The 17,640-nt window shown below is 53.0% G+C and overlaps 1 protein-coding gene across 1 annotated transcript in view; it reads right to left on the reverse strand.

Annotated features, from left to right (window-relative positions):
* The window catches only part of LOC115182070 (inner nuclear membrane protein Man1-like), a 30,841-nt gene extending 14,442 nt beyond the window's left edge, over nt 1-16,399 (reverse strand). The window contains exons 1-4 of the mRNA XM_029743719.1: nt 14,793-16,399; nt 6,435-6,475; nt 4,444-4,513; nt 536-695 (exon numbers count right to left, since the gene is read on the reverse strand). Of these exons, the coding sequence (XP_029599579.1) occupies nt 536-695; nt 4,444-4,513; nt 6,435-6,475; nt 14,793-16,347 (1,826 nt within the window). The 5' untranslated portion in view covers nt 16,348-16,399. The remainder of the gene's footprint in view (nt 1-535; nt 696-4,443; nt 4,514-6,434; nt 6,476-14,792) is intronic.
* Between the last annotated feature and the right edge of the window lie 1,241 nt (nt 16,400-17,640).

Raw genomic sequence — 17,640 nt, forward strand, 5'->3', positions numbered from 1 at the left:
TTTATTGTTTACTTCACTTGCTTTGGCAATGTTAACATGTTTCCCATGCCAATAAAACCCTTGAATTGAAATTGAGAGGAGAGAGGAAGGAGTGAAAGGAAGGGGGGAGGAGGGAGAGAGAGGAGAGAGAGGAGGGGGGGAGCGAAAGGAATGGGGGAGGAGGGAGAGAGGGGGGAGGGGGCGGAGCGAAAGGAAGGGGGGAGGGAGAGAGGAGGGGGGTTGAAAGGAAGGGGGAGGAAGGAGTGAGAGGAGAGGGGGGAGAGGAGGGGGGGAGCGAAAGGAAGGGGGGAGGGAGAGAGAGAGGGGGGGAGCGAAAGGAAGGGGGGGTGAGAGGAGAGGAGGGGGTCCATTACTATGAGAATACACCATAGGGGTTGGTAACAGGGTTAAGTACCAAACACAAGAACACAGAAACAGGGAGAGACTACCTGTCCAATATGAAATGCCCAGTTGTGTTTTCTGCTGCGGGTCCTAATGACCACGACCCGATATGCTCTTCACTTCAGAGAGTCTTAGAAAGAGAAAGCATATTTACCGTATGCCAACGTCCTCCCCTGTCCGTATGATCCACTCCAGAGAGAGGAGGACCCAGGGGTGGTACTGTTCATTCTGCTGCACCAGATAGTCAGAGGCTTCCTTCATAGACAGACTCCTGTTGGCCTGCTGCTGCTCCGGGTCTGTACAGTCATGTTGGCCTGATGGGGACAACATTAACGTGAGCTGCAGATAAACCACTTATTATTAGACGGGCGGAGACAGGCAGACAGACAGGCGGGCGGAGACAGACAGACAGACAGGCGGGCGGGCGGAGACAGACAGGCGGGCGGAGACAGAGACAGGCGGAGACAGGCGGGCGGAGACAGAGACAGGCGGGCGGAGACAGGCGGGCGGAGACAGAGACAGGCGGGCGGAGACAGAGACAGGCGGGCGGAGACAGAGACAGGCGGGCGGAGACAGGCGGGCGGAGACAGGCGGGCGGAGACAGGCGGGCGGAGACAGGCGGGCGGAGACAGGCGGGCGGAGACAGGCGGGCGGAGACAGAGACAGGCGGGCGGAGACAGAGACAGGCGGGCGGAGACAGAGACGGGCGGAGACAGAGACGGGCGGAGACAGAGACGGGCGGAGACAGAGACGGGCGGAGACAGAGACGGGCGGAGACAGAGACAGAGACGGGCGGAGACAGAGACAGGCGGGCGGAGACAGAGACAGGCGGGCGGAGACAGAGACAGGCGGGCGGAGACAGAGACAGGCGGGCGGAGACAGAGACAGGCGGGCGGAGACAGAGACAGGCGGGCGGAGACAGAGACAGGGGGCGGAGACAGAGGACAGGCGGGCGGAGACAGCGACAGGGGCGGGCGGAGGACAGAGACAGGCGGGCGGTAGAAGACAGGCTGGGCGGAGAACAGAGAACAGGCGGGCGGAGACCAGAGACAGGCGGGCGGAGACAGGCGGGCGGAGACAGAGACAGGCGGGCGGAGACAGAGACAGGCGGGCGGAGACAGACAGACAGGCGGGCGGAGACAGACAGACAGGCGGGTGGAGACAGAGACAGGCAGACAGAGACAGGCGGAGACAGACAGACAGGCGGGCGGAGACAGAGACAGGCGGGCGGAGACAGAGACAGGCGGGCGGAGACCGACAGACAGGCGGGCGGAGACCGACAGACAGGCGGGCGGAGACAGACAGACAGGCGGACAGAGACAGGCGGGCGGAGACAGAGACAGGCGGAGACAGAGACAGGCGGGCGGAGACAGACAGACAGGCGGGCGGAGACAGACAGACAGGCGGGCGTAGACAGACAGACAGGCGGGCGGAGACAGACAGACAGGCGGGCGGAGACAGACAGACAGGCGGGCGGAGACAGACAGACAGGCGGGCGGAGACAGACAGGACAGGCGGGCGGAGACAGACAGACAGGCGGGCGGAGACAGACAGACAGGCGGAGACAGACAGACAGGCGGGCGGAGACAGACAGACAGGCGGGCGGAGACAGACAGACAGGCGGGCGGAGACAGACAGACAGGCGGGCGGAGACAGACAGACAGGCGGGCGGAGACAGACAGACAGGCGGGCGGAGACAGAGACAGGCGGGCGGAGACAGAGACAGGCGGGCGGAGACAGAGACAGGCGGGCGGAGACAGAGACAGGCGGGCGGAGACAGAGACAGGCGGGCGGAGACAGAGACAGGCGGGCGGAGACAGAGACAGGCGGGCGGAGACAGAGACAGGCGGGCGGAGACAGAGACAGGCGGGCGGAGACAGAGACAGGCGGGCGGAGACAGACAGACAGGCGGGCGGAGACAGACAGACAGGCGGGCGGAGACAGACAGACAGGCGGGCGGAGACAGACAGACAGGCGGGCGGAGACAGACAGACAGGCGGGCGGAGACAGACAGACAGGCGGGCGGAGACAGACAGACAGGCGGACAGACACCTCATTTCAACAATAATCCACTGAGGTAAGATTTCAAACTATCCTTGAGCAGTTAGTGTCATCATTACAGCTAAAAAAGGCATTTGTCATTTGACAACACACACTGAGTGGACCAAACGTTAAGAATTCCTTCCAAATACTGAGTTAAACCCCCCCTTTCCCACAGAACAGACTCAATTAGTCGGGGCATGGACTCTACAAGGTGTCGAAAGCATTCCACAGGGATGCTGGCCCACGTTGACTCCAATGCTTCCCACAGTTGTGTCAAGTTGGCTGGATGTCCTTTGGGTGGTGGACCATTCTTGACACACACAGGAAACTATTGAGCGTGAAAAACCCAGCAGCGTTGCAGTTCTTGACACAAACCGGTGCAACTGGCACCTACTACCACACCCTGTTCAAAGGCACTTAAATCTTTTGTCTTGCCCATTCACCCTCTGAATGGGACACATACACAATCCATGTCTCAGTTGTCTCAAGGCTTAAAGATCTTTCTTTAACCCGTCTCCTCCCTTTCATCTAAAACAGATTGAAGTGGATTTAACAAGTGACATCAATAAGGGATCATAGATTTCACCTGGTCAGTCGGTCATGGAAAGAGTTTTGAACACTGTGTACACCCTGAGGTCTTCATTTGAAAACAACACATTCTAACTATTTAAGCATAGCACACAGCCAAGGCTGGAGGATGGAAGAGTCTCAATCAAATGTATTTATAAAGCCCTTCTTACATCAGCCGATGTCACAAAGTGCTGTACAGAAACCCAGCCTAAAACCCCAAACAGCAAACAATGCAGATGTAGAAGCACGGTGGCTAGGAAAAATTCCCTAGAAAAGCCGGAATCTAGGAAGAAACCTAGAGAGGAACCAGGCTCTGAGGGGAGGCCTGTCCTCTTCTGGCTGTACCAGGTAGAGATTAGAAACCTAGAGAGGAACCAAGCTCTGAGGGGAGGCCTGTCCTCTTCTGGCTGTACCAGGTAGAGATTAGAAACCTAGAGAGGAACCAGGCTCTGAGAGTTGGTCAGTCCTCTTCTGGCTGTACCAGATAGAGATTATAAACCTAGAGAGGAACCTGGCTCTGAGGGGTGGCCTGTCCTCTTCTGGCTGTACCAGGTAGAGATTATAAACCTAGAGAGGAACCAAGCTCTGAGGAGGCCTGTCCTCTTCTGGCTGTACCAGGTAGAGATTATAAACCTAGAGAGGAACCAGGCTCTGAGGAGGCCTGTCCTCTTCTGGCTGTACCAGGTAGAGATTATAAACCTAGAGAGGAACCAGGCTCTGAGGAGAGGCCTGTCCTCTTCTGGCTGTACCAGGTAGAGATTATAAACCTAGAGAGGAACCAGGCTCTGAGGGGTGGCCTGTCCTCTTCTGGCTGTACCAGGTAGAGATTAGAAACCTAGAGAGGAACCAGGCTCTGAGGGGAGGCCTGTCCTCTTCTGGCTGTACAAGGTAGAGATTAGAAACCTAGAGCGGAACCAGGCTCTGAGGGAAGGCCTGTCCTCTTCTGGCTGTACCAGGTAGAGATTAGAAACCTAGAGAGGAACCAGGCTCTGAGGGGAGGCCTGTCCTCTTCTGGCTGTACCAGATAGAGATTATAAACCTAGAGAGGAACCAAGCTCTGAGGAGGCCTGTCCTCTTCTGGCTGTACCAGGTAGAGATTATAAACCTAGAGAGGAACCAGGCTCTGAGGAGGCCTGTCCTCTTCTGGCTGTACCAGGTAGAGATTATAAACCTAGAGAGGAACCAGGCTCTGAGGAGAGGCCTGTCCTCTTCTGGCTGTACCAGGTAGAGATTATAAACCTAGAGAGGAACCAGGCTCTGAGGGGTGGCCTGTCCTCTTCTGGCTGTACCAGGTAGAGATTAGAAACCTAGAGAGGAACCAGGCTCTGAGGGGAGGCCTGTCCTCTTCTGGCTGTACAAGGTAGAGATTAGAAACCTAGAGCGGAACCAGGCTCTGAGGGAAGGCCTGTCCTCTTCTGGCTACCTAAAAGTTCCTTTCTTAAAACGTACCAGCAATATGAGCCAGGTGGTCGTGAAGGTTGAGCAAGAGTTTCAGAATGGTGTCTTTCTCCATCTTGTTCTGAAATCCAGAAAATATCAAGTCAATATTTTTGTCGCAGTAAACAGACATCTGTCAATACAATATGTAGCGCTAAAAAGTCTATTTATTCATTTAATGTACCACAGATAATGAAATATTCTTCAGGTAAATGCTCATGTGTGGCAGTATAAAATATATTGTTTCATGTAGACTTCTATATCTTTCAGTCCTTTACATTACAATATAATCCCAGCCCCCCCCCCCCCCCCTCGTAGCAGGGCCTTTTGTCATCTGGTAGGCCGTCATTATAAATAACAATTTATTCTTAACTGACTTGTCTAGTTAAATAAAAGGATCAATTCAATAAAAATTAACAATATCACTGTATTTGCTAGCAGGGCCTCAAACCAACTTTTTGGTCAATCAATCACTGTGGCAGGTAGATTAAAAAAAAATATCAACCAGCCACTCAGATTTTCCGCCAAAATTACACAAGAAAAAAAAATAGTTAAGCTTTAAAGTTCATTAAAACAATAAATATATGACTAATATATGACTAATCAGACAGTGGTGTATAAATATTTAGTGACTATACTAAAATATCATGTAACCTGCCCCTTTCAGGGTGGGAGGTTACCAGGGTAACCAGAGTCATGTTTGTTGCCAGTGAGATTGAGTCTGACTAGCAGCCGCATCACTTTGTCTCGAAACTGAAACATTTGGGGCGGCAGCGTAGCCTAGTGGTTAGAGCGTTGGGCTAGTAACCGAAAGGTTGCAAGTTCAAATCCCCGAGCTGACAAGGCAGTCATTCTAAATAAGAATTTGTTCTTGACTGACTTGCCTAGTTAAATAAAAGTAAAAATTTAAATTTAAAACAACCTAAGCTTGTGAACAAAACAAATGTAAACAGACAAGAAATACGAGGACAAAGTCTGACTTAAGTAGACTTTAAATTTTCAAGTAAATTTGACCGAATGCTACTGCAGCATTTTATTTAGCTATAAATGTGATCATATTTTACTATTTATATTGTTTGCACTGTGAAGTCCTGACCCACCTGCCAACGCGGCTGGTGAAAGAGACTTCTTACCCGCCAACGCCAAAACCTAATCAATAATGTCTCTCTGCAGGCCGCAGTTACTACACGCTGCACTTATTAAATGCTGCTAGCTCCCTCTCTGGACCACACTCCAGCACAGCAGGTGGCGCTAATGCACCAACGTTGGATGCCAACCGCTGAAAAAACCCACCGAAGGATGCTGCTAATGAGCTATGCTAGGGGACACCGATACACAGAGTCCTTCGACCGCGCCTGCTTTCCCACAGTTCTGTTAACTTTATGGGTTGGGATTTCGCTAGCTAGTGTCGCCAACCCAACTCTTGCGTGGCCCTACCGGATAGTGTTTACCCTCGTCGTAATGTTAAAATAACTGGGGGGAAAGCTAGCTAGCTAGTGTCCTAGCAGCCTCAATGTCAGTGGGCGCGGCGTGTAGTGGGAGGGCGCGGCGTGTAGTGGGAGGGCGCGGCGTGTAGTGGGAGGGCGCGGCGTGTAGTGGGAGGGCGCGGCGTGTAGTGGGAGGGAGCGGCGGGGTAGTGGGAGGGAGCAGCGGGAGGGAGCAGCGGGTAGTGGGAGGGAGCAGCGGGTAGTGGGAGGGAGCAGCGGGTAGTGGGAGGGCGCAGCGGGTAGTGGGAGGGCGCAGCGGGTAGTGGGAGGGCGCAGCGGGTAGTGGGAGGGAGCAGCGGGTAGTGGGAGGGCGCAGCGGGTAGTGGGAGGGAGCAGCGGGTAGTGGGAGGGAGCAGCGGGTAGTGGGAGGGAGCAGCGGGTAGTGGGAGCACCGTTTCGTAAGGGCCCAGAATGCAGTGGGCGGTCTGCAGATGTTCATGTTTGGTCCTGATTGCTAGACTGCGACACAAACTCGGCCTTTAGACAAGGCCCAAAATTATAAGAAAATATACTTACATAAGAACTGTCAAACTCGCTGCCAAACGGGTGGTTCTTAACTGAGGAAAGAACAAAAATACAGACATTATAATCCAACCGCGCCCCTTTAACTGAACATTTGAAACACAGGGGACAAAAATGAAACAGTAAATGAATACATCACAGAAATATGTTCTTTCATAACCTAGTGTAGTTACCCTAGTGTAGGCCGACATTGTAAAAAAAAATGTGTTTAACTGACTTGCCGAAGTTAAATTAAGGCTAAATAAAAAATAAAGAGTGAGGGTTGAGGAGAGAGAAGAGCAGACGGTCGCAGTGAGGAGAGAGAAGAGCAGACGGTGGCAGCGAGGAGAGAGAAGAGCAGACGATGGCAGCGAGGAGAGAGAAGAGCAGACGGTGGCAGCGAGGAGAGAGAAGAGCAGACGATCGCAGCGAGGAGAGAGAAGAGCAGACGGTAACAGCGATGAGAGAGAAGAGCAGACGGTCACAGTGAGGGTTGAGGAGAGAGAAGAGCAGACGGTCACAGTGAGGGTTGAGGAGAGAGAAGAGCAGACGGTCGCAGTGAGGAGAGAGAAGAGCAGACGGTCGCAGCGAGGAAAGAGAAGAGCAGACGGTGGCAGCGAGGAGAGAGAAGAGCAGACGGTCGCAGCGAGGAGAGAGAAGAGCAGACGGTCGCAGTGAGGAGAGAGGAGAGCAGACGGTCGCAGTGAGGAGAGAGGAGAGCAGACGGTCACAGTGAGGAGAGAGAAGAGCAGACGGTCGCAGCGAGGAGAGAGAAGAGCAGACGGTCACAGTGAGGAGAGAGAAGAGCAGACGGTCGCAGCGAGGAGAGAGAAGAGCAGACGGTAACAGCGAGGAGAGAGAAGAGCAGACGGTCACAGTGAGGGTTGAGGAGAGAGAAGAGCAGACGGTCACAGTGAGGGTTGAGGAGAGAGAAGAGCAGACGGTCGCAGTGAGAGTTGAGGAGAGAGAAGAGCAGACGGTCGCAGCGAGAGTTGAGGAGAGAGAAGAGCAGACGGTCGCAGCGAGGAGAGAGAAGAGCAGACGGTCACAGCGAGGAGAGAGAAGAGCAGACGGTCACAGTGAGGGTTGAGGAGAGAGGAGAGCAGACGGTCGCAGTGAGAGTTGAGGAGAGAAGAGCAGACGGTCGCAGCGAGGAGAGAGAAGAGCAGACGGTAACAGCGATGAGAGAGAAGAGCAGACGGTCACAGTGAGGGTTGAGGAGAGAGAAGAGCAGACGGTCACAGTGAGGGTTGAGGAGAGAGAAGAGCAGACGGTCGCAGTGAGAGTTGAGGAGAGAGAAGAGCAGACGGTCACAGCGAGGAGAGAGAAGAGCAGACGGTCACAGCGAGGAGAGAGAAGAGCAGACGGTCACAGCGAGGGTTGAGGAGAGAGAAGAGCAGACGGTCACAGCGAGGGTTGAGGAGAGAGAAGAGCAGACGGTCGCAGCGAGGGTTGAGGAGAGAGAAGAGCAGACGGTCGCAGCGAGGGTTGAGGAGAGAGAAGAGCAGACGGTCGCAGCGAGGGTTGAGGAGAGAGAAGAGCAGACGGTCAAAGCGAGGGTTGAGGAGAGAGAAGAGCAGACGGTCAAAGCGAGGGTTGAGGAGAGAGAAGAGCAGACGGTCGCAGCGAGGAGAGAGAAGAGAGAAGAGCAGACGGTCACAGTGAGGGTTGAGGAAAGAGAAGAGCAGACGGTCGCAGCGAGAGTTGAGTAGAGAGAAGAGCAGACGGTCACAGTGAGGAGAGAGAAGAGCAGACGGTCACAGCGAGGAGAGAGAAGAGCAGACGGTCACAGCGAGGGTTGAGGAGAGAGAAGAGCAGACGGTCGCAGCGAGGGTTGAGGAGAGAGAAGAGCAGACGGTCGCAGCGAGGGTTGAGGAGAGAGAAGAGCAGACGGTCACAGCGAGGAGAGAGAAGAGCAGACGGTCACAGTGAGGGTTGAGGAGAGAGAAGAGCAGACGGTCGCAGCGAGGGTTGAGGAGAGAGAAGAGCAGACGGTCAAAGCGAGGGTTGAGGAGAGAGAAGAGCAGACGGTCAAAGCGAGGGTTGAGGAGAGAGAAGAGCAGACGGTCGCAGCGAGGGTTGAGGAAAGAGAAGAGCAGACGGTCGCAGCGAGGAAAGAGAAGAGCAGACGGTCGCAGCGAGGAGAGAGGAGAGCAGACGGTCGCAGTGAGAGTTGAGGAGAGAAGAGCAGACGGTCGCAGCGAGGAGAGAGGAGAGCAGACGGTCGCAGTGAGGAGAGAGAAGAGCAGACGGTAACAGCGATGAGAGAGAAGAGCAGACGGTCACAGTGAGGGTTGAGGAGAGAGAAGAGCAGACGGTCACAGTGAGGGTTGAGGAGAGAGAAGAGCAGACGGTCGCAGTGAGAGTTGAGGAGAGAGAAGAGCAGACGGTCACAGCGAGGAGAGAGAAGAGCAGACGGTCACAGCGAGGAGAGAGAAGAGCAGACGGTCACAGCGAGGGTTGAGGAGAGAGAAGAGCAGACGGTCACAGCGAGGGTTGAGGAGAGAGAAGAGCAGACGGTCGCAGCGAGGGTTGAGGAGAGAGAAGAGCAGACGGTCGCAGCGAGGGTTGAGGAGAGAGAAGAGCAGACGGTCGCAGTGAGGAGAGAGAAGAGCAGACGGTCACATTGAGGGTTGAGGAGAGGGAAGAGCAGACGGTCACAGTGAGGGTTGAGGAGAGAGAAGAGCAGACGGTCAAAGCGAGGGTTGAGGAGAGAGAAGAGCAGACGGTCAAAGCGAGGGTTGAGGAGAGAGAAGAGCAGACGGTCACAGCGAGGAGAGAGAAGAGCAGACGGTCGCAGCGAGGAGAGAGAAGAGAGAAGAGCAGACGGTCACAGTGAGGGTTGAGGAGAGAGAAGAGCAGACGGTCGCAGCGAGAGTTGAGTAGAGAGAAGAGCAGACGGTCACAGTGAGGAGAGAGAAGAGCAGACGGTCACAGCGAGGAGAGAGAAGAGCAGACGGTCACAGCGAGGGTTGAGGAGAGAGAAGAGCAGACGGTCGCAGCGAGGGTTGAGGAGAGAGAAGAGCAGACGGTCGCAGCGAGGGTTGAGGAGAGAGAAGAGCAGACGGTCAAAGCGAGGGTTGAGGAGAGAGAAGAGCAGACGGTCAAAGCGAGGGTTGAGGAGAGAGAAGAGCAGACGGTCGCAGCGAGGAGAGAGAAGAGAGAAGAGCAGACGGTCACAGTGAGGGTTGAGGAGAGAGAAGAGCAGACGGTCACAGTGAGGGTTGAGGAGAGAGAAGAGCAGACGGTCGCAGCGAGGAGAGAGAAGAGCAGACGGTCGCATTGAGGAGAGAGAAGAGCAGACGGTCACAGCGAGGAGAGAGAAGAGCAGACGGTCACAGCGAGGAGAGAGAAGAGCAGACGGTCACAGCGAGGGTTGAGGAGAGAGAAGAGCAGACGGTCGCAGCGAGGGTTGAGGAGAAAGAAGAGCAGACGGTCACAGTGAGGGTTGAGGAGAGAGAAGCGCAGACGGTCACAGTGAGGGTCGAGGAGAGAGAAGAGCAGACGGTCACAGTGAGGATTGAGAAGAGCAGACGGTCACAGTGAGGGTTGAGGAGAGAAAAGAGCAGACGGTCACAGTGAGGTTTGAGGAGAGACAAGAGCAGACGGTCGCAGTGAGGAGAGAGAAGAGCAGACGGTCACAGCGAGGAGAGAGAAGAGCAGACGGTCACAGTGAGGGTTGAGGAGAGAGAAGAGCAGACGGTCACAGTGAGGGTTGAGGAGAGAGAAGAGCAGACGGTCGCAGTGAGAGTTGAGGAGAGCAGAGCAGACGGTCGCAGCGAGGAGAGAGAAGAGCAGACGGTCACAGCGAGGAGAGACAAGAGCAGACGGTCACAGCGAGGAGAGACAAGAGCAGACGGTCACAGCGAGGAGAGAGAAGAGCAGACGGTCACAGTGAGGGTTGAGGAGAGAGAAGAGCAGACGGTCACAGTGAGGGTTGAGGAGAGAGAAGAGCAGACGGTCGCAGTGAGAGTTGAGGAGAGAGAAGAGCAGACGGTCGCAGCGAGGAGAGAGAAGAGCAGACGGTCACAGCGAGGAGAGAGAAGAGCAGACGGTCACAGTGAGGGTTGAGGAGAGAGAAGAGCAGACGGTCACAGTGAGGGTTGAGGAGAGAGAAGAGCAGACGGTCGCAGTGAGAGTTGAGGAGAGCAGAGCAGACGGTCGCAGCGAGGAGAGAGAAGAGCAGACGGTCACAGCGAGGAGAGAGAAGAGCAGACGGTCACAGTGAGGGTTGAGGAGAGAGAAGAGCAGACGGTCACAGTGAGGGTTGAGGAGAGAGAAGAGCAGACAGTCACAGTGAGGGTTGAGGAGAGAGAAGAGCAGACGGTCACAGTGAGGGTTGAGGAGAGAGAAGAGCAGACGGTCACAGTGAGGGTTGAGGAGAGAGAAGAGCAGACGGTCGCAGTGAGGTTTGAGGAGAGAGAAGAGCAGACGGTCACAGTGAGGGTTGAGGAGAGAAGAGCAGACGGTCACAGCGAGGGTTGAGGAGAGAAGAGCAGACGGTCACAGCGAGGGTTGAGGAGAGAGAAGAGCAGACGGTCACAGTGAGGGTTGAGGAGAGCAGACGGTCACAGTGAGGGTTGAGGAGAGAGAAGAGCAGACGGTCACAGTGAGGGTTGAGGAGAGAGAAGAGCAGACGGTCGCAGTGAGGAGAGAGAAGAGAGAAGAGCAGACGGTCACAGTGAGGGTTGAGGAGAGACAAGAGCAGACGGTCACAGTGAGGGTTGAGGAGAGAGAAGAGCAGACGGTCACATTGAGGGTTGAGGAGAGAGAAGAGCAGACGGTCACATTGAGGGTTGAGGAGAGAGAAGAGCAGACGGTCACATTGAGGGTTGAGGAGAGAGAAGAGCAGACGGTCGCGTCACAGTGAGTCACTGTCTGAACATGAGGCTGGAGGCAGACCAACATTAGCAGGGCTGTGGTGAGCTAGTGAGTGTGAGCATTGTACACACACACACACACACACACACATCTGCAGAGGATGAGCTGTATGCTTGGCACACAGCCACAGACAAATTATTATCTTAAAACATTCATTGAAGTAGTTGGCGTTACATTAATACAGTCTATGATTAACACATCAACAATGTTACAGACTGTAGCCAATGGGCTCTGTCCATAATGGCCCTCTATTCCCTACGTAGTGCACTACTTTAGAACAGGGCCCATTGGGGACACGGCCCTATATGATTCATACCAAATTCATATGATTCATACTTGAGGTCGACCCATTTAATTTCAATGGGGTCAACTGAGAGCTCTGGGCGTCTGCAGTTCAAACACCATTTCGCAATTTGCATTGTTTTATATCTATTTGCTTGGCAAAGCCCTTCACTCTGTGGATGATTTGCATGGCTTAAAATACATTCATCAGTCAACTACCAGCAGCCTGGTCCGGGACCTGCTGAAGTGAAGAGCTTCTATTTATCAGGCTGCAGGACACGGACAGGAGATGGAGGAACCTAGCTAGTGTCTAATCCAACCGGAGGGAGATGGAGGAACCTAGCTAGTGTCTAATCCAACAGGGACAGGAGGGAGATGGAGGACCCTAGCTAGTGTCTAATCCAACAGGGACAGGAGGGAGATGGAGGAACCTAGCTAGTGTCTAATCCAACAGGGACAGGAGGGAGATGGAGGACCCTAGCTAGTGTCTAATCCAACAGGGACAGGAGGGAGATGGAGGAACCTAGCTAGTGTCTAATCCAACAGGGACAGGAGGGAGATGGAGGAACCTAGCTAGTGTCTAATCCAACAGAGACATGAGGGAGATGGAGGAACCTAGCTAGTGTCTAATCCAACAGGAGGGAGATGGAGGAACCTAGCTAGTGTCTAATCCAACAGGGACAGGAGGGAGATGGAGGAACCTAGCTAGTGTCTAATCCAACAGGGACATGAGGGAGATGGAGGAACCTAGCTAGTGTCTAATCCAACAGGAGGGAGATGGAGGAACCTAGCTAGTGTCTAATCCAACAGGGACAGAGGGAGATGGAGGAACCTAGCTAGTGTCTAATCCAACAGGGACAGGAGGGAGATGGAGGAACCTAGCTAGTGTCTAATCCAACAGGAGGGAGATGGAGGAACATAGCTAGTGTCTAATCCAACAGGAGGGAGATGGAGGAACCTAGCTAGTGTCTAATCCAACACCCTGTTTTTCTACTGCCTGTTGCCCCTACTAACACAGCAGTAAGTCTGGTTGAGGTGTGTGTGTGTCCTATACAGGGAAATCACCGGTTACTATGTACACCCTGCTCTGCTCCTCAAATGTACAAACATTTGAGTCATTTAGCAGACCCTCATGTAAATCTCTCTGGACAGGAGCAATTAGGGTTAAGTGACTTGCTCAAGGGCACAGACAGATTTTCCCACCTAGTTGGCTTGGGGATTCGAACCAGTGACCTTTCGCTTACTGGCCCAATGCTCTTAACAGCTAGGCTACCTGCCACTGGCACACTATTCCCTATGTTAGACCAGGGCCCGTAGGGAATAGTGTGACATTTGGAAGCAATCCCAGCTCCCTGCTCTGGCCTGCCCCAGTCTCCCCCCCGGCCTGCCCCAGTCTCCCCCCCGGCCTGCCCCAGTCTCCGATCCCCCCCCGGCCTGCCCCAGTCTCCGCTCCCCCCCGGCCTGCCCCAGTCTCCGCTCCCCCCCCCGGCCTGCCCAAGTCTCCGCTCCCCCCCCGGCCTGCCCCAGTCTCCGCTCCCCCCCGGCCTGCCCCAGTCTCCGCTCCCCCCCCCGGCCTGCCCCAGTCTCCGCTCCTCCCCGGCCTGCCCCAGTCTCCGCTCCTCCCCGGCCTGCCCCAGTCTCGTCTCCCCCCCCAGCCTGCCCCAGTCTCCCCCCGGCCTGCCCCAGTCTCGTCTCCCCCCCCCAGCCTGCCCCAGTCTCCCCCCCCGGCCTGCCCCAGTCTCCGCTCCCCCCGGCCTGCCCCAGTCTCCGCTCCCCCCGGCCTGCCCCAGTCTCCGCTCCCCCCCAGCCTGCCCCAGTCTCCCCCCGGCCTGCCCCAGTCTCGTCTCCCCCCCAGCCTGCCCCAGTCTCCCCCCGGCCTGCCCCAGTCTCCCCCCCCGGCCTGCCCCAGTCTCCCCCCCCGGCCTGCCCCAGTCTCCGCTGTGATCTGACACCACCACTATCTGTCTCAGACACCTTCCATTATTCAACACTTCCTCACTTGCCCTCCCCACATGAAATGCTTCCTATACAGAGAGCCTGTAGTGAACAGTTTCATTATAATGAATGAAAACCTGTAGGCATTAATTTGTCTAAAATACACACTGGTTGGGGTATATATATATGTATGTATGTATGTATGTAGCCAATCCCTTCAAACCACACCAAGTCAGGACCCTGTTTTTATCTGAGAAGGTGAACTGAGAAACTACCTGCACTGTAAAATGCTGCTGAACAAGTTATTGAATATTTCATGTGTTGTGTGGCTTTGACAGCACTCACTGGTGCAGTACTGAGGTAGCATAAGTGTAGCTGCAGTGACCTGGCAGGCATAGGCATCTTACCTGCTGATTTGGCTAATGCTAGTCATTTGCTTAGGTCTATAGGTTTAATAGCTCACAGTAAATACTACAGTATCTGTATTAAGGCTTTAATCGAGTCATTTCTATGAGCATACTCTGAAGCACACACAGTGGGGTTGAACGGGCTACTGGCCGATAGTTAGCTATGGAAGCCAACGGGTGGAGGGAGCTTTCTGTGTTGACATGCTAAAACGTCTGCTGTTCCCTCCATAAAGAAGAAGTGTCCCTCTATGTAGAATGATGATGTAGGACTTCCTGTCTCTGAAGGTGTGAATGGCTGAGAAGGGTGGGGGGGTCAACGGTTAAGCCTGCTTCCTTACACACCAAATTAGTCCTATGAAATCATCGTTTTTAGGCCTAAACATTTAGGTTCCCTGTGGCGATTTTCTGCCAAGAGGCAAATAACTGATTTTGATGTCAGACAACGTGTGACTCTGTGCAGAAAACGCATCATGTACTGTAGTGTAAAGGGTATAGATTTTACATCTCTTCTTATTGTCTCCTCCCTGAATTAAAATGGATCCATTTCAAAATATGTGAGTAGCAATTTCAAACTTCTGTTAAGATTGTTTTCATATTACAAATGTCCATTGCACAAGGCTAAAAAGTCTGGCCATCCTATGTATAAAGTAGTATCTAGACAGTCACTAATATTACAAAATACCTGGGCTGGTTAGCAATCAGTTTTAAATATTGATATTATACTGCAATTTGGAAGCAAACTGAAGCTTTATATAATGCTACAATTGAACAGTAAACCTAACCACAGAATGATGGATTGGATTAAGAGACAAAAACACTACTAGCTAACTATGTTTAGGAAGTTACATTTACTAGGCTGGATACTTACTGACAACATCGACCTCAGAGGCTCCAGATCCCCTCATCCGGAGATACATGAGGCCGAGCAGGAGGAAGAACAGGCAGGCGGCCATGAGCAAGAACATGGACAGGTAGTGGGCGCTGAACCCCCAACCACCGGTGGACGACCCCACCTCCTCCCGCTTGAATTGCTGGAGCAGCTCATCCTCCGGCACCGTGTGCTTCTGCTTGAGACTCGACTGGCTGTAGGCATGGTTGGGACCGCTATGATTTGAATGGTTGGGTCGGTAAGTAGCGGATAGAGTGTTGTAGTTGGAGAATCGAGGTCTCAGGCCGATGCTGAATCGGCTGCTGCTGCTGCTAGTGCCGCCATCCCCGCTGTCGGTGTGGTTTTTATTGTAGGCGGAGGACGGGGAATTGTTGCCGCTGCTTTCCCCGGGGCTGCCGCGGTCGCTTCCCCCAGTCACAGCCGACACGTACATGGTCCCCCTGGGGTAATGGCGTCGCAGCAAGCTCCCGCTCAGGGACGATTCGCCGGGCACTCGCTTCTTTCCCTCTTCCTCTTCATCATCCTCTTCCTCCCCCCGGCCTCCCATCATGTCTAGTCGACTCCTACTAGCGCCAGGCGTGTCATTCAGCCTGATTGCCATGCCTGTAGTCGTTTCCTGGCCGCTCTCTGACCCCCTGGCACTTCTGTGGGGAGACGGCTTGGAGGAGTGACTCCGTCTGGAGTAGTGTTGCTGTAAGTGTCGGTCTCGTTGACGGTCCTGCCCATATGTTATCCCACCTTCTTCCTCTTCCTCCTCTTCCGAATCCGAGTAATCCCCGACTAGCTTACTACTGGTGTTCAGTGAGTAAGACGCCCTGTTCCCATTCAGAGACCGACTGTCTCTTTCTGTCTCCCCCTGAAAATCGCCTTCCTCTTCGGGCTCGTCGTCGTAACCCTTCACTTCCGCGGCCCGCGAGACCTCGAGGCTCGATTTTCCCCGGTCCACCCAACCGAGAGAACCGGGTCCGCTTCTCCTCCCCTCCAGCAGCCCGGCGGGAGAGGAGTTGTTTCTGCTGGTACTCACAGCGACTCCCAGGCTCTTTCGAGTGGCGGTGGTAGCTCCCGTTGTAGGCCTGACCTGCTGTTGTTGTTGTTGGTGGTGGTACGCGGAGCCTCGGTCTCTCCTGCCGCTGTGGTTCGCTCCTCGTTTTTTCTTCGGGTCTTCCACGTCCGATTCGTCCGAGCTAAAACCCAATACGAACTTCCCCGCTCCACCAGTTCTCTTTTCGTTCAGGACCGGTCGACCACCGGGGCTACGACTGTTAGTGCTCAGGTGCGTGACGTCATTGCTAGCTGGCCTGGCTCCCGCCGCTGTGTAACTGCTGTTACCACCGCCGCTACTGTTGTTGATGCTACCGCCACTGTTTCGGGTTTTCCCCGCCCTTGTTCCTTTCTGTTGTTGTTGTTCCTCACGTAGTTTCTTTAGTTTTTTCAAATAAACCGGTCTCGTGTTCTCAGAGACCGGGCCTGGAGTGAATCCAAAGCTCTTTAACTCAGAGAAAAGCTCTTCGTCCGTTAGCTGCGCCGTCGCCATCTTTGCTCGAGGAAAAAAAAAACCCTCAAAGCTGTGACGGAAGTGACGAACAAATAGCAGACCCAGACAGGAAGAAAGAAAAAAGTTATCCTCAGTAAGTCAGCTGTCTACAGGCAGGGGGCAGGCGTCTCAATGACCTGCTAGAAGAACAGTCACCTAGAAATACTTGCTTCTATCTAGTGTCTGACACAATTGTAAATGCGTCGTTTTACAAACACATTGTTTTATATGAATATTGATTTTTGGAGGTTTACCTCGTAGTGGAGTCTAAAGGTTGATCCAATCAAATACTTGGTTGGTGACAGCCGCATCTAGCTACTGTAGATGCGATGTGTGTTTAGTCACGTACTCAGGGTCGCTGATGTAGTTGCAGTGTGCAGTGAAATGCTTCAGCGCCGAGCTCCAACACTCCATCATTCCTGTAATAGTTTATAGGAATCTAGAGTGTATTATTTATTGTCTTCTGTGAGTACTGTAGACTGTTTTTGCATAAACCACCTAACGGTATGGTAAAAGGCCTAGTACATTTTTTATTTATTTATTTTTTATTACACCTTTATTTAACTAGGCAAGTCATTAATTAATGAAAAATATAATAAAAACGAATGAAAACAAAATAATTTTATACTCAGTGTAGCCTATGGCATTTGTTCTTTGGTAATCTAGTGATATTGATTTGAAATATTTAATCATGTAAAACATCAATTCTCATTGAAATAACTGTTGGAATGTAATAAAATAACACATGTCTGGCATTTGTGCATTTCTCGCCCGTTTCCACTCTAATACCTCAGACGTGTACCATCCTTCAGAATATGGGCACCAGGTGACATACCACAATCTGAAGTGTTTATCTTGGAGAGTTTATGGGCCTTATAAGACAAAGACCACACAGGAAGATGATTTGTCTTGAAGCCCCCATCCCTCCCTCCTCCTCTTCCTACTCTGGAGGCTTGAATTGAGTCAATGCAACAAACACATTTTTGTTTTATGAGAATAGGTCCGCTAGCTACATCATGCAATTCTCCTCGCCATGTTAATATTTTGTAGGCTATAATTTATAATGATTGTTATGTTTTGTTTTTTTACTGGGATTCATCAGAAAAACGAATGTGTGGGTAATAATTTTTTTTTAAATCAGGGAAAGATTAGACCACTACTCAGACCAATAAAAAAGTATTTATAGTGCCAGTTGTTTGGCACCATGTTAGCCATTTACTTCCTACCCCATTAATCAATAGGCAGGCATAGCCTAACCAAATGTGCACCAACTCTTTACTTCCCATGTCCCAC

The sequence above is a fragment of the Salmo trutta genome, unplaced genomic scaffold (genome assembly GCF_901001165.1).
Source record: "Salmo trutta unplaced genomic scaffold, fSalTru1.1, whole genome shotgun sequence".
Classification (NCBI taxonomy): domain Eukaryota; kingdom Metazoa; phylum Chordata; class Actinopteri; order Salmoniformes; family Salmonidae; genus Salmo; species Salmo trutta.